Source organism: Canis lupus, chromosome 17 (genome assembly GCF_011100685.1).
Source record: "Canis lupus familiaris isolate Mischka breed German Shepherd chromosome 17, alternate assembly UU_Cfam_GSD_1.0, whole genome shotgun sequence".
NCBI lineage: Eukaryota > Metazoa > Chordata > Mammalia > Carnivora > Canidae > Canis > Canis lupus.
The window spans coordinates 19,795,493-19,819,392 of NC_049238.1; the positions used below are offsets into that span (position 1 = coordinate 19,795,493).

Below are 23,900 nucleotides of genomic sequence, written 5' to 3' on the forward strand. Positions count from 1 at the left end.
CATACTCAAACTTCTAACAGAAACTATAGATGGGAAAGGCATTTTCAATATAGAGAGAAAAAGAAACCTGAGGTCAAAGTCCTCCTAAGACCAGGGAAGTGGAGTCACAAGATCAGGAATGCTCAGTAATTAAAGATGCCTGATGCCTCAGAAAGCAGAGTGAAGGGCTGCATTAAAAATAAGAGGATTGGGGATCCCTGGGTGGCGCAGCGGTTTGGCGCCTGCCTTTGGCCCAGGGCGCGATCCTGGAGACCCGGGATCGAATCCCACATCGGGCTCCCGGTGCATGGAGCCTGCTTCTCCCTCTGCCTGTGTCTCTGCCTCTCTCTCTCTCTCTCTGTGACTATCATAAATAAATAAAAATTAAAAAAAAAATAAGAGGACTGGTTGAAAGCAGAACACGTCTTGCCTCTTTCACTCCACTCCCCAAAACCATACAGCCAAATGACTCCTCTTTTCTAGGCCTCATAAAAAAAAAAACCTAGAGATTACTCTCTAGTGAAACTGACCAGAAAGTCTCTGAATTCAGGCACAGCCGGTATAGGCGGGTAAATGGGGTCTAAATTCAGACACAGGAGAGATTAACTGAACGTCTATGCCTAATGTACTGGATTCCCCAACACACACTTCCTCCAGTCAGGATATTTGTAACCTTTGACTAACAACTGTACCCTAGGGTTTTTGTTTCTTTTTTTAAAGATTTTTATTTATTCATAAGAGACACAGAGAGAAAGAGGCAGAAACATAGGCAGAGGGAAAAGCAGGCTCCCTGTGAGGAGCCTGATGTGGGATTCCATCCCTGGACCAGGATCATGCCCTTAGCCTAAGGCAGATGACTGAGGCACCCAGGCGTCCCTGTACCCTAGGTTTAAAGAACTTCTTACCCAGTTCCACTGGGGAAACATCTGAGGTGTTTACTGCAGCATTTTATGTGGAGGCAGAGCTCTGAAGGCAACTAGGTATGGAGAATGAATAGGTAAAATCTGCATAGTGCCACTTAACATAAATTTTTTAAAAGAATGTACAAAATGCTACCTAGTTTTCAAGAATATGTACCAGTAAAAAGCTGTACAGTGAGCATCTTAGAATGATTACCACTGAGGAAAGGGTGACCAGACTGGGACATGCAAATGAAGGGGAATTTTTAAAACATTATAAATAGTACAAAATAATATAGTAGAAAAAAGTCCAATTATTACAGTAGTAACACTCTTTACCTGTAATAACGAAAGCCAATTTTACTTATAATGTCTAATTATAATAACCACAACATCATAATAACACATTTAAATGGACGAAACTCCCCAGTTAAGACAGTTTGTCAGACTAGAGTTTTAAAATCCAGCTTACAATTTACAAGAAGCACATCGAACTCTTTAGGACAAAGGTTGGAAGTATAAGGGTGGGGAAAGTTACACTAGGCAAATACAAACAAAACATATTAAAAGATGTTTAGTGAATAAAATAGACAAGAACAAACACAATTATTAGGAATAAAGACAGTCACTAGATAACAATTTTTCAATTTCCTAGTAAAATATGTATAGTTTTGAAGATATGAGCAACATGATTAACAAACTTGACCTAAATGACATACATTCATTCACTAAATTCTAAACCAAACAAGTACAGAATAAACATGGTTTTCATGTTTACTAGGAATATAATAAACTGGGTCATATATCACACATAATAAGTATGTCAAAACAAATTTGAAAGAATTGAATAGTACAGAACTCTTATTAGACCAAAATGAAATTAAACTAGAAGTTAATAACAAAAAGGCAACCAGGCAATCCTCATATGTTTGGAAATTAAGAAAGTATACTGCTTGGGGCGTCTGGCTGGCTTAGCTGATAGAGTGTGCAACTCTTGATCTCAGGGTTGTGAGTCTGAGCTCCAGACTGGTGTAGAGATTAGTTAAAAAAATAAAATAAAATAAAATAAAATCATAAAAAAAAGAAGGTATACTACTTAAAGGAGAAATCATAACACAACTTCGAAAATATTTAGAATTAAACAATAAAAAAATTATATAAGAAAACTTGGATACTATTCAGGGAGTATTTAGAAAAATTCATAGCCTTAAATACTTACATTAGGTGGAAAAAACCGGAGATGAGTAAGCTAACCATATGTTTTTTTTTAAGATTTTATTTATTTATTCATGAGACACACACACACACACACACACACACAGAGAGAGAGAGGCAAAGACACAGGCAGAGGGAGAAGCAGGCTCCACACAGGGAGCCCAACGTGGGACTCGATCCCGGGTCTCCAGGATCAGGCCCTGGGCTGAAGGCAGCGCTAAACCCTTGAGCCACCTGGGCTCCCCTAACCATATCTTTAAAGAAGTTAGAAAGAGAGTAGCAAAATAAACTCAAGGGAACTGTAATAAAAGAAATAATAAAGATAAGGTTGGAAACAAATAATATTAAAAAATACAGTACATACAATAAGAAAATTATAAAAACCAAAAGTTGGTCCTCTAAAAGTCCAATAGATTGGACAAATCTATGTGAAGATTTGTTCAAGGAAAAACAAAAGAGAAAAAAACCCATAAATACATGAGAGTGGGAATTTAATAGGGACATTAGCATACATATTATAGACAAAAGTTACAAACTTTGTGCCAATAACTTTGAAAATTCAAATGAAATTGACAAATTCCTACAAATATGTTCTAAAGTGACTCAAAAAGAAATAAAAATGAAGTCTTATAATTGTTTTTAAAAATGGAATTTACATTTCAAAATTTTCCCACAAAGAAGGCTTCTAGCAGAGATTAACAACATTGGTGAATTTCACCAAAAATTGAAGGAGCAAATAATCTCAATTTTAAATAAGCTCTTTCAAAAAATATAAAAAGAGAGAGATGCCTGGGTGGCTCAGCGGTTGAGCGCTTGCCTTTGGCACAGGGCATGATCCTGGAGTCCCGGGATCGAGTCCTGCATCAGGCTCCCTGTGAGGAGTCTGCTTCTCCCTCTGCCTATGTCTCTGCCTCTCTCTCTGTGTCTCTCATGAATAAATATATTAAGTAAAAAAAAAAAAAAAATATATATATATATATATATATATATACATATATATATATATATATATATAAAAGAGAATTCTCCTCAACTTTTTGAAGATAGCAGAATAGCAGACGGGGTAAACTTTGTCCTAAAAACAAAACAAAACAGAACAAAATGCAAGGGAAACTACAGGACAATTTAACTTGTACACAGAGGCAAAATCTAAGCAAAACTTAGCAAGTGAAATCTAGCAGTGTATTAAAAGGAGAGTCAACTTATCTTTATTTTAGGAATGTATGGCAGTTTAAAAAAACAATTCATGTAATTCACTACATTAATAGAATAAAGAAACTTATGTGATCATGTCAAGGTCTTTGACAAAATTCCACATCCATTCATGACCCAAAAAAAGCACTCTTAGCAAATGAGGTATACAAGGGAAGCTCTTTTACCTGATAAACAGTTTCTACAAAACCTACATCGAATGACACACTAAATGAACATTGAAAGCTGTCTTTCTGGGATTAGCAATAACAGAAGAATGCCTACCAAACCACTTCTATTTAATACTGCACTGGAGGTTCCAGCCAACGCAAGAAGACCAAAAGAAAAAAAATATGATTAATATTTAAAAGTATAAGGAGTGGGAAGAAAGAAACAAAACTATCATTATTTGCTGGTGATATAATTATTTATAGGAAATTCAAAAAAATCTAAGTACAAATTACTAGAATTAATGAGCACATCAGGCAAGATGACTAGATAGTGGGTTAAAATACAGAAAATTTGCATTTTCACATCCCAGCAATACACTGTTGAGAAACATAATTCAATGAAAATGCCATTTGCATGACTTATACATTTGCCAAAATTCACTGAACTGTACACTTGAAGTGGGTGCATTTTATCACATGTAAATTATATCTCAAAAAAACTATAGGGAAAAAAGGCACCATTTGCAACAGCAACAACAAATGTACAGAAGAATCTTCAAAAGTATAGAAGAATTAATCTAACATATATAATACCTTCCTGGGGAAAATTACAAAGCTTTACTAAAAAGCATAAAATTATATTTAAATAAATGGAAAGACATAACACATTCATGACTTAATACTGTAAAGATGTCAACTCTCCCCAATTTGATCTTTAGATTCAATGAATCTCTGTTCAAAATTCCACCAAAATTTTAAGAGGGACTCAATAGGCTGATTCTAAAACTTATATGAAAGAGCAAAGGGCAAAGAGTAGACAAGACATTCCTAAAAACACCACTTAATCCCTTATAATAATTAATACAGTTTGAGACTGGCATAAGGATAGAAAATGTGATCAAAGGAACAGGAGAGCCCAGAACCAGACCACACATATTTGGACACTTGGTTCATGACAACTGTGGCACTGCAGGTCAGTAGGGAAATGATAGATCATCCAATAAATGGCCCTGAAACAAGTTACTATTCAAATGCAAAGAGGAGGGAAAGAAAATCAGATCTACATCACACCATATACAAAAGTCCATCCTAGGTTAAAAAAAAAAAAAAGCATGAGTGAGAGGTACACTGTTATAGCTAAAAGGGAGAGTAAGAAAGAGAAAATCACTATTGTATTAAAGCAGCAAAGATTTTTTTTAAATAAAATGTAACATCAAGACTAACCAAAAAGAGAAAAGGCTAATAAATTTAACCAAAAAACGGATTACAAGCAATAGATGAAATTCACTACGGAACACAGGGAGGAACAAAAGCAGTTTTTTTCCCCAGCAAGAAGAAGAAAGCAGTGGGAAACCACAGGAAGGACAAAACCAGCATAAGAAAGTCGATACAGTCATAAAATCCACAGGCATGATTTTGAGCAATCAGTGATGTGTAAGGAAGACCCCACTCTACTCTGATGGGAAGGTAACTGCACAGGGATGGGGGCATTGGGACTACACAAAGGAATATACAGAATCAAAGCACACTGACTTTGTAATGAATATAAATTGTAAATGCTGTGTTTGGTTTTCAACTTCTTTTTTTTTTTAGGGGGGCAGAGCCCATGTGCATGTTAGTGTGGGGAAGGGCACAGGGAGACAGAAAGAGAATCTTTTTTTTTTTTTAAGATTTTATTTATTTATTTATTTATTTGAGAGAGAGCATGAGAGAGAGAGAGAGAGAGACTGCGTGCATACAAGCAGCGTGAGGGGCAGAGGGAGAAGCAGGGGCTCCACTCCATGGCCCTGGGATCATGAACTGAGCCAAAGGCAGACATTTAACTGACTGAGCCACCCAAGCACCCTGAGGAAGAGAACTTAAGCAGGTTCCACGCCCAGCACAGAGCCAGAGGTGGGGGCTCAAGAGCAGAACCTGAGATCATGACCTGAGCCAAAATCAAGAGTCCAATGTTTAACCGATGTAGTCACCCAGGAGCCCCTCAACTTTATCCTTTTTCTTTTCTTTTCTTTCTTTTTTTTTTTTTTTTTTTTTTTTTGTAAGTAGGCTCCACATCCAGCGTGGAGCCCAGTGCGGGGCTTAAACTCATGACCCTGAGATCAAGACCTGATGGGGATCCCTGGGTGGCTCAGCGGTTTAGCGCCTGCCTGCCTTTGGCCCAGGGTGTGATCCTAGAGTCCCGGATCGAGTCCCATGTCACCCTCTGCCTCTCTGTGTGTGTCTTTCATGAATAAATAAATTAAAAAAAAAAAAAAAAAAGACCTGAGCTGAGATTGACTCAGATGTTTAACCCAGGGAGCCACCCAGGCGCCCCTGATTTTAGATTTAACCCTTAATAAATCTCAGAAGGCTTAGTTATGGTCACAGAAGAGAACAGAAGTATTATCAGATTTGACAATATAAAAGAGAGATGACAGAAGTCAGAGAGCCAAAAGGAAAAGGGAGAAGTAGACAAAAGATACTATTTCCTAAGTTCACCCAGTGTAAGTTGAAAGAAGTTACAAGATACAGAGGCGTAGGAATGGTGTTTAAAATTACAAAGGTAAAAATAAAATAAAATTACTAAGGTAACCAACTTTAAAAATGGTGATATAATTATGAAAAACTAGGATGGGTTGACATGTAGAGAAAGAAGTGAGACTGGTTCCCTGCACAACAGAAGGAATTCAATAATGTCCCAAACTGGTTAGCCAAGAATTAGGGCTCTCAATACATTATTTAGAGATATGGAGGTATCCACTCACAGATCGAAAACCCAGACAATGCACAATGAAGTGTGGTGGGATGTGCTGCATTTTATTATATTCTCTTCTGTATTATTAAGTTTCTAATCTATATATATGCATTTTAATAAAAGTTTTTCAAAGTATTGAATGAGAAAGAAAATAAAAGATCAAGAACCCTAAGTGTTTTTTAGGGAGGTAAAAGAAACCAGATGTCTACTCAACAGAAAAACCTCTCAACACCCAGTAAAGACTAATGATCAAAAACCTATCAACTCGGGCAGCCCAGGTGGCTTAGCGGTTTGGCGCTGCCTTCAGCCCAGGGCCTGATCCTGGAGACCCAGGATCGAGTCCCACGCCAGGCTCCAGCATGGAGCCTGCTTCTCCCTCTGCCTGTGTCTCCCTCTGCCTGTGTCTCTCTCTCTCTCTTCTTCTCTCTCTCTCTCTGTATGTCTCTAATAAATAAATAAAATCTTCAAAACAACAACAACAAACAAACAAACTACCAACTCTGGGGCGCCTGGATGGTTCAGCTGGTTACGCGTCTGATGCTTGATTTCAGCTCAGGTAATGGTCTCAGGGTTGTGAGATCGAGCCCTATGTCAGGCTCCACGCGTCCAGGCTGGGCATGGAGCCTGCTTGAGATTTTATTTCTCTCTCTCTCTCTCTCTCTGCCCACCCCTCTTGAAAACAAACCAAAACAAACCAAAACAAAAAAATCCTACTGACTTTATCCAGTAGTACATACAATATCACCATTTAATTCAGAGTGAAGAATTCAGTTTAGAGGCTGAATCTTAACACTTCATTGTTTCTCCTTCATACTCTTCCTCTTTCTCTGCTTCTCTTTTTTGTTCCTGTCTGGCTTCCTTTCATTTAACATGAATATTCAGAGAAAATAAAAATAAAACACTAGTTTATTTATAGTATACAATCTCATGTTTCCTAATTTTCTCTCAATACAAAGAAGCAAATGAAGTTGATTTTCATTTCCATGTTGCCTAAACTATTTTTAAAAATAACTATAGGCACCATTGCTGCAGAGAATCTGATCTCTAATGCTGATTTAAGGAAGAACACACAAACAAAAAAAGGCAGCCTTGCTAAAACTGGTTCAATAATCACTCTTTAATATATTAATTAATGTTTCTGTTTGAGATCATTATATTACTAAGGCTTCAGGGCTCAGGAGCTAGCCTTCCACGTAAATATTTATGGTGACTTAAAGAAATGAGATCTTGAAGTCCTAAGTTCCCCCAAAAGTAAAGTATAAATCAGACGGTTAAATGTTCATGTTAGGTAAAGTTGGTTTTGATCCAAAAGAATTCAGCAAGGTCTCCATTTCAGTATAATCCATATCCATATCCAGGTGTATACTTACACAATATTTGCAAGGTCAAGTGGTTTCTCTGGTTGCTCAGGAAAAACAGGATGCGGAGGTTCTCTGGTGGGTACACACCCCAAAGATTTACTAATTGCATGGCTCAGCTTCTTTGCAGGGGATTTCTGTTCAAAGTAGAAAATAAGGAAATAAGAAACTAAATCTTCAAAAGAATAAAAAAGAATTCCAAAGGAACTTGGTGACAAGAACTGCAGAAAATTTCTTTTGAAATAAAAACTAAGATGCATTATAATCAACATTATTGGGCTTTATAGAAAGAAACCTACAGTTGTTTCAAGGACACTTGTGGTCCTTCATTTCTATGCTTACTCCCTCATTTCTACGGTGCACTCTACGTTAATGTTAACTTTCCTTTTGAACCTCTCTCTGTGCCCCTTGCATGAACTCTCCCTTTTGATGCTTCTGGATCATTTTTTGTAAGATGTTATACTTAATTTCCCAATCAGAGTCAGAAATTTTTGCTGGACTAAAATACTAAAAGGCTAAGATAATGCTGAGAGCTCGTGGCTTTTGAATGTTAGCAAATTAGCTGACTAAGTCACATCCCAAAACGTGCCTATTAAGAGAATATTCCGAAAATAAATGTGAGGCAGAACATTTGGTGCTAAGGGTCTGGCTATGTATACAGACACAGACGAGTGCCCTCATATACACAGGCAGTCAGCATCAGACCCGTGACTATAAAATTCAGATACGCTGAAGGTACAAGAGTAAGTTGGCATACTAATACATTTCTCTGTAAGGTAGAAGAAAATACATACACTAAATCCAAAAACTAGTGAGTCTAAGATTTAACAGTAATATGCACAAAAGTGAACAATACGCCACAACTAAGTTATCCAGAACATTCACATTGGAAACCCATATATAAAGGAGGCTCTTCATACATTGATATTATTGCTCAGCCAATTTCCTTTAAATGACATGGTTGTTGAGCTTTCTTTGGAAGGATATTAACTGCAAAAAGATGTAAGTATTTCATTCTACACTCTCTACAGTGTACTACCATATGTACCACTCTAACTGAAAAACAGAACTTGTTTGCAGCTGTGGGCCTTATCAATACCACATCTCCATTTAATATTTATATGCTGCTTGCATGTATTTAACATAAAATAAGCAAAACTCTCTTTGCCTTTAAGACTATGTAAGGAAAGAAAGGGCACCTAGGTGACTTAATCATTAGGCATCCAACTCTTGATTTTGGCTCAGGTCATGATCTCAGGGTCATGGGATTGAGCTCCATGTCAGGCTCCATGCTCAACAAAGAGTCTACTAAAGACTCTCTCCTTTTCCCCCACCCCTACCTCCCCACCCTCTGCTCTTCCTGCCCTCTCTCTCTCCAAAATAAGTCTTAAAAAAAAAAAAGACTATATAGGGAAAATTACTACCTTGTTTATAACACAGGCTAAATAATACCAATTTCTTCAGAAACTTCGTATATTGGCTCCAAATCACCTATCACTAACCCCTTTAACACATTAAATTCTGGGCAAAATCTAAATGTAATCTGATTTCCTAAAAGTCCTACAAAGCTAAACAAAGCAGAAATGTTAAACACCACCCACCCCACGCACTTTCTCTCCCTTTTGCCTAATGACGGGCTGAAATGTGACTTGACCCTCCCCTCTCATCTGTTTTCTACACAGCCCCAGACCTTGTGTCACTTCTGCCTAACACCTTTCAAAGGCTGATAATACTTACAGAATGAGGTCTAAACATGTACCATCACATCCCATACAAAAGCCTTCCTATCTGGCTCCCATCTCTCCTCTTCCTAGTATGTACATGAGGAGCTAGCTACTCAGCCCAAACACCATGCCATTCTGATATTGCCCTTTGCCTGTCTATTTTTCTGTAGGTTTTCTGCTCAGGTCTGCAGACTCCTTGCAAGCCTTGCCCTGGGCAGACCTTCCTCCTGGCTCCATTAAGTCAGAGACCACCTTTTCTATGTACCTGTTTACTGTGCATGTTTCCACTGCTATGCTTAATCATGCTATGGTGCACTTTTTAATTTATGTGTCTATCTCTGTGAAACTAGTGCTCCTGAAAAAGTAGAATCTGTGTCTTATTCATCTTTATAGTCCCAGAATCTGTCCTGTAATAGAACATGTTATTTGAGCAATTTGCCTAGATGAATTTTCTACATTGCTTTTTCCTGGCCAAACCACATAAGCTTATTTTTTGAGTTATAACACAAGTATGATACAGAGATCATCAGAGAATACCTTGATTCACCTTTACAACTAAATCTGTAATCCACATATTAATTTCATGATATTTTGCTATGTCTGAGAACCACCTGGGACATTAATTCACGTAGTCTATGTGAGATGGATAATCAGAGAGACTACGTTAGCTGCATTCTGAGCAAAAACAGCCATGGAATCAGAGGTTTCAGGGAACCTGGGTGGCTCAGTGGTTGAACATCTGCCTTTGGCTCAGGCTGTTATCCTGGGGTCCTGGAATCGAGTCCCGTGCCAGGCTATCTTCAGAGAGCCTGCTTCTCCCTCTGCCTATGTCTCTGTTTCTCTCATGAATGAATAAATAAAATCTTTAAAAAAAAAAAAGAAATCACAGATTTTCGGTGTATATTTTATAATACAATTACAAATTAAATTAAAACAATTACCTGATGATTAAATGTTTCCCTCTTTATCACCTTATAATCCCTAGCAGTATGCTTGTAATGCTTTTGAGAACTCTGCTTTAAAACCAAGGTTTAACATCAGATCCAACTTTGAGTCTCAAAAATATAGACTGAAAGGTAAAACTAATACATCAAAGTCAATGCCAAATAATTAGAACATATCAAGAGTTCTGATATGCACAGAAAGGGAAAAAACTGAGAATAAATATATATAGAAATTAGAATATGAACTAAGGACCAAACCAAAAAGGATTACTCTGAAAATTTTAAAGATAACGTATTCAATTAGGTTGTCTAAATATGTAAATAAATGACTTCCTTAAGAAGATATCAAAGAGTAAATTAGGATATGCACCTGACGTGAATTTTGCTCTCTAGCTAGTTTAGGAGGCTAAGATTAACAAAGCCTGAAATCCTGAATGCAAAAGTGGTTAGAAGCTCCAAGATAGGGACATCTCCTCTCCAGCTCCTGAGCCCCTGGGACAATGCCTAGGACTGGGCGGTTAGTCATTCAATATTTACAGAAGTGAGGAAGAAAGGTAGTCTGGGTACAGACTGGTGTCTTTCACACCTCGTTTAAGCTACTCTGCCAAGCACAGCATTTTACATCTCTGTACCTTCCCATCACCTGGACTCTAAAATTAATAAACATATGGAAAGGCCTTAACCTGAAAAGGTACATCTTTCCCAACACACTCATAGGTGATGATTTTCAAACTTTGTGCATTTTCAGTACCTTAATCAACATTACTGAATTTCAAACCATTTCCTACCATCTCTTAAAAATACTACAGGTTACAATAAAAAAATACATATCCGAGTATATAAAATGTGTATGTGCAGTTTAAACAGTTATAAAACAAATACCCACCTACCCTCTATTCTGCCTGAGAAACAGAAATATGGGAGTCACTCTGAAGCCTTGCAGTGGGATCTTATGCTAAGAGCCCCCTCTCCACCATACCTGCTCCTCTCCTGGTAACCTGTATTCTGGATTTTGTATTAATCATGTCTTTGATTTTATTACTTTAGCAATTATGTATAAATAATACATGATTTATTTAATAGATGTTTAAAACCTATATAGACTTAGATATATTTTGCTGCAACTTGCTTTCACTTAAAATTATGTTACAAATCATCCATATTGATATATGTATCTGTAAGTCATACATTTTTTTCACCAACTGATTGTATCTCACTGCTTAATTACATCATAATTTATATATCCATTCCATTGCTGATGAACATTTGGGTTGCTTCCATTTTTTCCCTCTCACGCACAATGGTGCTATAAGCTTTCTTGTCCGGGTCTCCAGAAGGCCATGTGTAAGAGTTTCTTTCATCAGAATGGAATTACCCGATCATGAGTTATGCACATTCAATTTTACTAGGCACTGCCAACTTGTTTTTACAAAGTGGTTACAATAATTTCTACTCCATCAGCTGTGTGAGAGACTTCTTAAATCTCCACACTCTGGCTAACCCTTGCTATTGTCAGACATTTTAACATTTGCCAGTCTAGTGGGTGATAAATGATACTGTGGTTTTAATTTGCAATTCTCTGATTGCCAAAAAGGTTGAGCATCTTTTCCAATGTTTACGAGCCATTTGGGTTTCTTCTGTGAAATGCTTATTCCTGTCTTTGGTGTAGCGTTTCACTGGGTTGCCTTTCTCTTACTGATTTGTAGGAGTTCCTTTTTTTTTAATTTATTTTTTAAAGACTTTATTTGAGAGAGTGAGACCAAGTGAGTGAGACAGAGAGAGAGTGAGCACAAGTAGGGGGAGGGACAGAGAGAAAGGGAGAAGCAGACTCTCCGCTGAGCCCAGAGCCCCACGTGGGGCTCCAGAGGGGGCTCCATCCTGGCACTCCAGGATCATGACCTGAGTCAAAGGCGGCTTAACCTATTGAGCCACCCAGGAGTCCTATAAGAGTTCTTTATATTTTTTGTATTTTAACCCTACAGAAGTTAGGTTTCACAAATAACTCCTACTTTAAGGCTTGATTTTGATGGACAGTCATCTTTAACTACTGTAATGGTAGTCCCAATTTATTAATCTTTTCCTTTATATTTTGTGCTTTTTGTATCTTAAGATATATTCCCTCCCTGAGATCACAAAGATATTCTCCTACACTGTCTTCTCAAATTTTTTATTTTTCTGATATTCAATTTAAATCTACTTAAATTTTTTATAGATATGAGGAAAGAATCCAAGTTTATTCTTTATAATCAATTGCCACACAACCATTTAATAAATAGGTCATTTGTTTTCTACTCCATATTCCATTTCTTTTTTTTTATATAAAATCATTTTTATTTATTTTATTTTTTTATGATAGTCACAGGGAGAGAGAGAGAGAGAGAGGCAGAGACATAGGCAGAGGGAGAAGCAGGCTCCATGCACTGGGAGCCCGACGTGGGATTCGATCCCGGGTCTCCAGGATCGCGCCCTGAGCCAAAGGCAGGCGCTAAACTGCTGCGCCACCCAGGGATCACCCATATTCCATTTCTGTCTCCGTACAGTGTAACAGGGATTGAATTGTAGCTTCCTCATATCCTCTCAGGTAGTATCTTACGAGTCTTCTTCAGGAGTGTCTTCATTACTCCTGACCCTTTGTATTTCCACTTAAATTTTAAAACGAGTTTGTCATTTACCACAAAATATCCTGTCGGGATTTCAATGGGAACTTATCAAATCTATAGAAAATTTTGGAGAGAAATGACATCTTCATATATTGAACATTTCTTTTTATTAATGTGTTCAACTTCTCATATATTTTAAACCTTCTTTAATGTCTTTCAATACAGTTAAACTCTTGTCCATAAAGCATCTATACAACTCTCTTACTTCTAGTTATTTTATACATAAATTTTGTAACCAACAACCCTGCTCTCATTTTACTTTAAAGAATTGTAGTAAGGGGCACCTGGGTGGCTCAGTTAAGTATATGACTTCACCTCAGGTCATAATCTCAGGGTCCCTGGGATCAGCGGCCCCCACCTCCCTGGTCAGGCTCCCAACTCAGCAGGGAGTCTGCTTCTCCCTCTCCAGCTTCCCCTCCCCCTGCTCATGCTCTCTTTCTCTCTCTGTCAAATAAATAAAATCTTTAAAAAGAGAGAAGAATTATAGTAAAGTATACATAAAAATTTACCACCTTAATCATTTTAAACTGTACAGTTCAGTAAAATATATTCACATTGTTGTACAATCAATCTCCAAAATTTTTTCATCTTGCCAAACTGAAATGCTATTTTCATTAAACTTCTCATTTCCCCTTCCCCTCAGTCCCTGGTTACCACCAGTCTACTTTTTGGTTCTATGAATATTACTACTCTAGACAACCTCATATAAATAGAATCATACAGTATTTGCCTTTTTGTGACTGGCTTCTATTACTTAGAATAATGTCCTTCAGGTCCATCCACGTTGGAGCATGCGTCAGAATTTCTTTCCTTTATCAAGGCTGAATCATATTCCATCGTATATGTATACCACATTTTGTTTATCCATTCATCCATCAATGGACATTTGAGTTGCTTCCAAGTTTCAGCTATTGTAAATAATCTATTATGAACATGGGTGTATAAATATCTCAAGAATATACTTTCAATTCTTTCGGAATATACCCAGAAGTAGAATTATTGGTAATTCTATATTTAATTTTTTGAGAAACATCCATACTGTTTTCCACAGTGGCTGCACCATTTTACATTGTACCAAACATGGGTTCTAATTTCTCTACATACTTACCAACACCTTCTCTTTTTTTAAATAGTAACCATCCTAGTAGGTGTGAGGAATATCTCATTGTCGTTTTGATTTGCATTTCCCTAATGATTAGTGATGTCCCTTATCTTTTCATATGCTTGTAGCCATTATTATATCATCTTTGGAAAAATGTCCATTCAAGTTCTTAGCCTATTTTTCATATGAGTCACTTGGTTTTTGCTATTGAGTTATAGAAGTTCTTTAGATATTCTAGATATGAACACCTAATCAGATACATGATATACAAATATTTTCTCCCATTCCATCATTTGCCTTTTCACTATGTTTGTGTCCTTCGATGCACAGAAGTTTTTAATTCTATTGATTTATCTGAAGATTCTCTCAGACTTCCTACACTGACAGTTATAATCAAATAATGACAATTTTGTTTCTTTTCAATTCAAACACTTTTTCCTTATTTATTATGCTGCTTAGGACTACCAATAAAATGCTAAGTGTAGGTGGTGAAGCAAAGCTTTGTTTTGTTTAACAATCTTAAATAATTTTAACATTTCATTAGTAAATATAATGAATACTATCAGTTTTTATAAATATATTAGGTTGCTAAGGTTTTTTGTTTTAAAGAGTTTTTTTCTGGTGTATCTGTGTGTGTAAATTATCGATGGATACCAGGTTCAATTTTTTTAAATAGACATATTTTATGTAAGTCTTTTCAGATGATTATATGGGTTTAACCCATTAATCTATGAATTTGGTTTTGTTGTAATAATTTATCTTTAATTGCTGGGATAAAACTAGTGTGGTCCTGATGTACTATCTTTTTTGAACACTGCTAGATTCAGCTTCATAGTATTTTCTTTAGGTTTTCATTTCTATTTTTTTTAATTTATTTTTTATTGGTGTTCAATTTACTAACATACAGAATAACCCCCAGTGCCCGTCACCCATTCACTCCCACCCCCCACCCTCCTCCCCTTCTACCACCCCTAGTTCGTTTCCCAGAGTTAGCAGTCTTTACGTTCTGTCTCCCTTTCTGATATTTCCCACACATTTCTTCTCCCTTCCCTTATATTCCCTTTCACTATTATTTATATTCCCCAAATGAATGAGAACATATAATGTTTGTCCTTCTCCGACTGACTTACTTCACTCAGCATAATACCCTCCAGTTCCATCCACGTTGAAGCAAATGGTGGGTATTTGTCATTTCTAACAGCTGAGTAATATTCCATTGTATACATAAACCACATCTTCTTTATCCATTCATCTTTCGTTGGACACCGAGGCTCCTTCCACAGTTTGGCTATCGTGGCCATTGCTGCTATAAACATCGGGGTGCAGGTGTCCCAGCGTTTCATTGCATCTGTATCTTTGGGGTAAATCCCCAACAGTGCAATTGCTGGGTCATAGGGCAGGTCTATTTTTAACTGTTTGTGGAACCTCCACACAGTTTTCCAGAGTGGCTGCACCAGTTCACATTCCCACCAACAGTGCAAGAGGGTTCCCTTTTCTCCGCATCCCCTCCAACATTTGTTGTTTCCTGCCTTGTTAATTTGCCCCATTCTCACCGGTGTGAGGTGGTATCTCATTGTGGTTTTGATTTGTATTTCCCTGATGGCAAGTGATGCAGAGCATTTCTATTCATGAAAACAGCTTATAATTTTCCTTTCCTACTGTCCTCATAAGGTTTTGATACGAAGGTTATTCTCGCCTCAGGAATGAAACTGGAATGCTCATTATTTTTTCTGGAATCTAGGAAGTTTTACATAATACTGGAATTCATTTTTTCTTTGAATGTTTGCTGAAACTCCTATCAAGTCATTCAGGCCTGGGACGCCTGGGTGGCTCAGTGGTTGAGCGTTTGCCTTTGGCTCAGGTCGTGGTTCTGGGGTCCTGGGGTCGGAGCCCACCTGCTTCTCCTTCTGCCTATGTCTCTGCCTCTCTCTCTGTCATGAATAAATAAAATCTTAAAAAAAAAAAAGCCATTCAGGCCTGATTGTTTATTTGGAAGCTTTTTATGCTACTAAATCAAATTATTTAATGATTACACTACTATTTGGGGTTTTTATTCCATCTTGAACCAGTTTTGGTAAGGTTGTTCTAGGAATTTATTATCAACTAAGCTTTCAATAACCAATGTACTGCTTTTTTCTTGTCATCTTTCTGTTCATTGATTCCTAAGCCAAATGCACTATAATCACACAATATAGTTTATATGATACTAATTCTCTTTTGAGGCTTCCTTAATGTGGTCAATTTATTTTTATTTTTTTATTTTTTTTAAAGTGGTCAATTTTTTAGTGTTTGACAAGATGTGTAATCATTAATTACTGGGTACATTCAAATTTTCTATAGTCATTATTGTCTAATGATTCTAACAACTGTTGAGAGAAGTATGGTAAAATTACCATTTTAATAATGTATTTTTCAACTTCTATTGTGCCCCTAATAATATTATTTATGTATTGTATAGCTACATTAGTATATGTATTTCTGTGGAATTGTTAACTCCCTCCCTCTGCCTGTGTCTCTGCCTCTCTCTCTCTCTATCATAAATAAATAAAAAATTTAAAAAAAAAAAATAAAAAAAATAAAAAAATAAAAAAATAAAAAAAGAGAGAGAGAGAGAGAGAGGCAGAGACACAGGCAGAGGGAGAAGCAGGCTCCATGCAGGGAGCCCAACGTGGGACTCGATACTGGGTCTCCAGGATCACACCCTGGGCCGAAGGCAGCGCTAAACTGCTGAGCCACCCAGGCTGCCCCGAACTGCATCTTTTTATTCTGGCAAACTATCTCTGGTAAAAAAAGTTTTTATTGTGACCGAATATACATAGTGTAAAATATACCATTTTAGCCTATCTGGTAAAGATTTTTGTCCTGAAATCTATTTTCTGAGATTAATATAGTTTTACTAAATTTCTTTTGGTTGGTACTTTGCCTGATATGTTTTTTTTAACCTTAATGTTTAACCTTTTTGTATCTTTTTTTTTTTTTTTTGCTGTCTCATAAACAACATAAAGTTCAATTTTTAAAAATAGTCATTTGACAACTGCTGCTTTTTATCTGGAACATTAATTTACTGATTACGAATATACTTTTATTTCTATGGTTTATTAAATCATTGTTTTATTATTTATTTGATTACTTTCCCTTTATCTTTTCTTACTTTTTTTAGGTTTTGTTTTCTCATTTTTCTCATTTTATTTTGTTTTCCTTTTTTGGCAACCATACTCTGAGTCTACTCTTCTAGTGGCTGCTTTTTGTTGTTTTTTTTCCCTGAACTGGGAGAAATGGTTATTAAGAATGTATTGTCAGTATGCCTGGGTGGCTCAGGGTCGGGTGTCTGCCTTCGGCTCAGGTCGTGATCCTGGGATCAGGGATCGGGTCCCACATTGGGCTCCCTGTGAGGAACCTGCTTTTCACTCTGCCTATGTCTCTGCATCTCCCTCTCTCTCTCTCAGTCTGTGTCTCTCATGAATAAATAAATAAACCAAAAAAAAAAAAAAAGAATGTAGTGTCACATACCTGACAGGAGCTTTTGCACACTAAGAAAGGCTAATTTAGCCCTCTCGACAGTCTTATCAATTAGATGTTAAGAGTCTCAATTTGATAAGTACAGAAACTAAAGCTAATAGAAACTCAGTGTGTCTTATTCTTTTCACAGTACAATAAGCCCCTCCACAGGTGAAATGACTGAGAGAAAGAACACATAGGGATTAGGAAAGACAGTGAGACATTCTTGCAAACAGCCAGCAACTGACTGGGGATGCCAAGTACCACAATGGAAGTCACGAAGAGGAAACCTGGCTGGATGACTCAGGGATGGGACAGAGTTTTCAAATGAGGGGTAGATTCCAATGTAGGGAGCAAGAGGTGGTCTGTGCTGTTAACTGCTGCACCATGTGCTCCTATGCAGGGCTAAAACTTGCTTTCCTCAGACAACCATAGACCAGGCACTAAGACACTCTGAACAAATTTTTTGTTGAGCTCAGATGATGGTATTTTCAATCAGCCTGGAGCTAACTGCTTGCACAGCACAGGAACATGGTGACAGGCCCTGACACTTGGGAGCTTAACAGCCTAATGGAAAAAGCTCAGGATTGGTGCCTCGGAGGCCATTCCTGTCATGTTCACTTCAAATTACTCTCTCTGCGTCCATCATCCTGAGCTCCAAGCCACCATAGAGGGGATCCACGAAGAAACATAAGCCTCTTAAATCCTCAGACAAGCCAGGAACCTCCACTAACTATTTTAACATGAATACTTGCCACAATCTTAATTAGCATCTATACTCTCATCCTCTAAACTTAAAAGTCTTTAACTCTACTCATGCCTTAACTACAGTCATATCATAGTTGACTAGTTCTCTAGTTGCATCTTATTTTAAACCCACCAAAATTAGTCATTTATTATTTTACACATGATGCTTATTTACATTTACCCACATTTACCAATTCCACTGTGCACCATTACTTCTTGTATCCCATTTCTCCCTTATTGCTTCTATTTATTTTTTCCCTAAAGTATATATTTTATTATTCCTTCAGCAACGGTCTATTGGTGGCAAAACCACTAAGACTTTTTCCAAAAATAGATTTTTTTCCCTCTTTGCTCTTGAGTGGATTAGTATATAATTGAATGGATTAGTATATAATTCTAGGTTGATTTTATGGCTCTATCCTTTATTTGCCTTTCACATTTTCCATTTCCCTATATCTGTGTTCAATCAATATTCTATATCCTGGTTAATTTCTTCAGATGTTTTCCATTCCCTAATTTTTGCTGTAGCTGTCTCTAATTTGTTATTTAACCCCTCTTTAACCTTAATATTTTTTATTTTTAGAAGTTTAATTTGGGACAAGGAGACTCTACATTAAGTATAGAGCCTGACACAGGGCATGATCTCACAACCCAGAAATCATGACCTGAACCGAAATCAAGAGTCCAACACTTTACCAACCAATCCATCCAATTGCCTCTTTAACTTTTTTTTTTTTTTAAGATTTATTTACTTATTTGAGAGAGAGAGAGTGAGAGCAAGAAAGAGTATGCACACATTTGCAAGCACAAGCAGGGAGAAGGAGTAGAGGCAGAGGGAGAACAGACTCCCTCTAGAGCAGGGAGCCCAATGCAAGACTCAATCCCAAGACCCTGAGATCATGACTAGAGCTAAAGGCAGATGCTTAACCAGACTGAGCCACTCAGGCACTCACCCCTTTAACTTTTTAAACGTAGAATTTTCTAAAGTTCTTGGCACATTAAAGCTCCTATTTGTTGATTCTCTTCCTGATCATTTCATAACTGAATTTGCAATTTTTGATAATGAGTTCACTTTTAGCAGGGACTGCTTTTTGTATGGGAGTCCTATTTGTACCTTCTCTGGGCCAGTGGAGTATTTTTAGTCCCTCTTTTTCAAGGAGGCTGCTATTCTAAAGTCCCAGCTTTTACAAAAATATTAGTTCTATTCATCTTTAGTGGATCCACCTTAGATTTCCCATGCCACAGGGGCAGTAAACCCCAACCACTGGCCTAAATCCAGTATCCAGTCTGATAATTCCATGAGATACCACAATTTTGGGTTTAATTTTCAATAGCCAGATATTTATCTTTTATTCCGGTTCAATTCTACATTTTAGTTTTGTTGTTCTTGTTACATTTAATCCGGCATGCCTGTCTGTCACTGGGGATAGGAAACTATAGTCTGCTTAGTCTACCATGTTGCTGAAGCCAGCAGTTTTAAGTTGGTGCAACAGACAGATCTTCTAAGGTTTAATTATTCTTGTACTTTCAAGATAAATGCTACATAGTCATCAAGCTCAAATTAATTTACTAAAATTTTTTCAAATATTTATTTGAAAGAGAGAGAGAGCGAGAGAGAGCATGAGCGGGGTGTGGGGAGAGGCAGAGGGAGAAGCAGGCTCCTCACTGATCATGGAACCCGATGTGGGGCTTGATCCCAGGACCCCAAGCCAAACAGAGATGCCTAACCAACTGAACCACTCAGGCACCCCGGATGTGAAGTTTTTAATAGGATCATTGGGGCTGCTACACTTAGAATAGACTGAAGGTCACAAGGGCAGAATCAGGGACACCACTGGGAAAGCCTCATAATAATTTTAAAATGTATATATTTATATACATATATATATATAAATAAATGCAGAGTCGTTAAAGGCAGGACAAACAGGCTCACAACTGATAACAACTCTATAAATTATACTTTTTTAGCATTTTGAACTCCCTTTTTGTCCCTTCCAATGTTGTTTGCCTTGTTTTGTCTCATGCTAATCTTTTATACTGCTTTTTTTATACCTTTATTGTCAACTGTTTGTATCCCCTTCTAAAATAACATACGGTGGCTTTTGCTGTCTTGTTAAATCTGAGTTTTTACCTCTTAAGTAGAGGAGTTTAATTCATTTTTACACTGATGTGCAAGTTTATATTTATTCCTAGTGACTTATTTTGTGTTATTTACCATGGTTTTCTTTTTTCCCACTCTCCTGTCTCCTTTTGGATTGATCCAGATTGTTTCTGCTACGGTTTTTCTTCCAACAGTTTTAAGGTTCTATATTTTATATCTGATTCTAGTAGCTGCCCTTACATTTTCAATGCATATTTAAGATTACATTTTTTACAAGTTTGAGTTGATTATATTTTATCATCCTCATCCTGCAATCCCCAGCATGCATTTATTGCCCCCTTTCCCTCCACCAAATCACAAATTCCATGCTGTTCACTTGGCTGATTTAAGTTACAATTTACTAAAAGTCATCTTCTATTTTACAACCAACATTTATTTAGGTTTAACATTCTTTTTCTGCTTTCTCTTGTATCCTATTCCTACCTTATTGTTTTTTTTTTTTTCCTACCACAGTGTATTTTTGGATTAGTTCTTTCAACAAAAGGCTGTCAAAGTCCTTCAAGTCTGAAAATGTTATTACAGTGCCCTCACTGTTGAAAGGAAGTTTGGGTGGGAAGAGAATTTTAGGTTCCAATTTATTTTCTCTCAGCATCTTGAAGGCATTGTGCCACTGTTTTCTTAAAACCAGCAATTAAGTCTAATATCATTTGGATTCTCAGTCTTTTCCATCTGGTGTCTCCTAAGAATTTCTCTTCATCATTATCACTCTGACGTGGATAGGTGCTGTCTTTTGTATTGGTTCTTTTCAAAATGTACTCTTCTCGACAGTTAGGCTCTTTTTACCTAAGGGTTCATACTTCTCAGCTCATTTTCTTCACTTGCAACTCCTATTGGATAAATATTTTAACTTCCACACAGTCCTAAATGCTTCAACCTTTGTTTCAAACTCTTTGGTCTCCTGATGTTGAATTTTGAGAGAACTTCTCACCCTGTTTTAGTTCACTAATTTGTTCTTTCGCTATATCCAGTTTGCTATAGCCTATCCAATGAGCTTGTTCAACAACCACATTCTTCATTTTCATTATTGTTGATCATTTCATAACTTCTGCTTCTTGTATTAAGCATGAAAATCTATGCTTGGTCCTCTAAGAAAATTAAATTGACATATTTTTTTAAAAGATTTTATTTATTTATTTGACAGAGAGCACACAAGTAGGGAGAGCGGGAGAGGGAAAAGCAGGCTTTCCACTGAGCAGGGAACCCAATGCGGGCTCGCTCACAGGATCCTGGGATCATGACCTGAGCTAAAGGCAGATGCTCAACCGAATGAGCCACCCAGGAGCCCCTACATTGACCTCTTTTTAAAGTGTCTTTCTCATTGTTCTACTTGCTAAAGTGTAGTTCTCCTATTTATACTTCACTGTGCTAGGCTTCCTCTGGGTTTTCATGGTTCTTGGCCATGCAAACATCTCCCATAGCACTGTTCAGTTGCCACCTTAGCCAGCACTGGCCTTCTGGCCAGGAGACCTCAAGTTGAATCTGTTCTGACAAAGAGCAGCTTCCAAATCCTGCAGTAATGATGACCTCAAAAGTCAGTGTGAGCAGCTCCTTACCGCAAATTCTCATTTAATATATATCTTCTTTGCTTAAAGATATCTTATGACTTCTAATCTGGAACATTCCTTTTCTTTTCCATTTTGAAAGAATTTATTCATCTAACTTAAAGTTTTATCATTTCTATGGGTTTGGTGCAGAAGAAAGGCGAAGTATGTGTTTGGTCAGATATCTCAAAATTGGATCTTTTATTTCTTTATCATCTCTCTGCATTCTCTTCAGCTTCTTTGTGGAACTCTTTATTTTTATTTTTTAAAGATTTTATTTATTTATTCATGAGACACACACACACAGAGAGAGAGAGAGAGAGAGAGAGAGAGACATAGGAAGAGGGAGAAGCAGGCTCCATGCAGGGAGCCCGATGTGGGACTTGATCCCAGAACTCCAGGATCACGCCCTGAGCCGAAGGCAGATGCTCAACCACTTAGCCACCCAGGCATCCCTGGAACTCTTTTTAGATGGCAGTCTAAATAATGAGTCCATTTATCCTCCATGTCTTAGTTTTCTTTTCTATTACTTTATTCTTTTGTGATGGGCTTAGGAACACTTCTTTGCTCTAGCTGCCAGTTCACAAATTTGCTCTTCTGCTGGAAACATTTTCAATTAGCCCATCTAAGGAATCTTACTTTGACAATCAAAATTTCATTTCCTGGATCAATACTTAATTATTTTTGGTAGATAAAATAACTGAATATCTCTCTCCAAGGTTTCAACTGTACATATTGTAAAATCTAGTTCTATCTATTCCATTAATTCTAGGAGATAAATTCTTCTCTTATCTCCTCTGCACGGTTGTGTTCCTCTTGTTTTTTGTGATATTTAGCAAAGTGCTCATCTTTGGGGCACCTAGCTGGCTCAGTCAGAACATGCAACTCTTGATTTCAGGGTTGTGAATTCAAGCCCCACATTGGGTGTGGAGCCTACTTAAAAGAAAAAGAAAAAAAAGAAAGAAAGAAGAAAGAAAGAAAGAAAGAAGAAGAAGAAAGAAAGAAAGAAGAAGAAGAAGAAGAAGAAAGAAAGAAAGAAAGAAAGAAAGAAAGAAAGAAAGAAAGAAAGAAAGAAAGAAAGAAAGAAAGAAAGAGTTCATCTTTATCCTCAAGGCTCTGTTCAGACAGTCTATCCATGTGCACTGCCTACCCAGAGGGGAGAAGTGTTTTCAGTGAATGGAGGAGGGACCATCTCATGGAAAAGATTTGTACCTAGTCTTCTGAGCATGGAAGCTTCTTGTTCTTCTGGAATTCACCAATCACCTGGATCTCAGCCCTGTCTCTCCAACCCCAGTTCCTATGTACACTACACCTGTCTGAGACACCTCCATCACCATGCAACAGTACCAGTCACTCTCTTACTTGCCCTGAGCCCTTCATAGCTTTCTATAACTACTACTTCCTAGTGGAAGTAGACACTATTCTTCTAGATGTGATTCTTATCCTGAGCCAAAATACTTTCTTAACCTTGTTTTGGACCAAGATTTCCTTCTGCAAACAGATCCCATGTGCTTTTCATGGGGATTCTTCATGGACTAGGGCTTCTCTAGTATACTTGCAGATTATTTTTAAAATATTCTGAAGTATCATTTCTAAGAATTTGGGACAAGAAGGAAAGCTATATCAGGTCTTCAGTCCACCACCTTGAAATGGAATTCCCACTTCTTTTTTTAAATTAAAGTTAATAAAAATTTATTTTGAAAATTTTGTAGTATCTTGTGATATATTATTTTTGGCCTTCAGAATAACTGCTTTAGAAAGTAAAAAATTCAAATTGCTAAAACTCCAGTTTAACTTAATTTGTAAAGGTATAATTTTGATTGATTAATGTATGAGAGAAATGTAATCCATGTAATTTTTGTTACACTTCCAAGATTTAAGAGTATTAACTCTCTAACAGTTATGAAAATGTGGTTAGGTAGGATAAAAATGTAATTAGTTCACAATATGGCTTCTGAAATATGCTTATAAGTTACA

General features: G+C 37.1%; 1 protein-coding gene across 16 annotated transcripts in view; it reads right to left on the bottom strand.

The window, feature by feature from the left end:
* DTNB (dystrobrevin beta) overlaps positions 1-23,900 on the bottom strand; it is a 244,842-nt gene that overhangs the window by 109,863 nt on the left and 111,079 nt on the right. For all 16 annotated transcript variants that reach the window (XM_038560959.1, XM_038560968.1, XM_038560966.1 and 13 more), the window contains exon 9: positions 7,559-7,683. In XM_038560959.1, the coding sequence (XP_038416887.1) occupies positions 7,559-7,683 (125 nt within the window). The remainder of the gene's footprint in view (positions 1-7,558; positions 7,684-23,900) is intronic.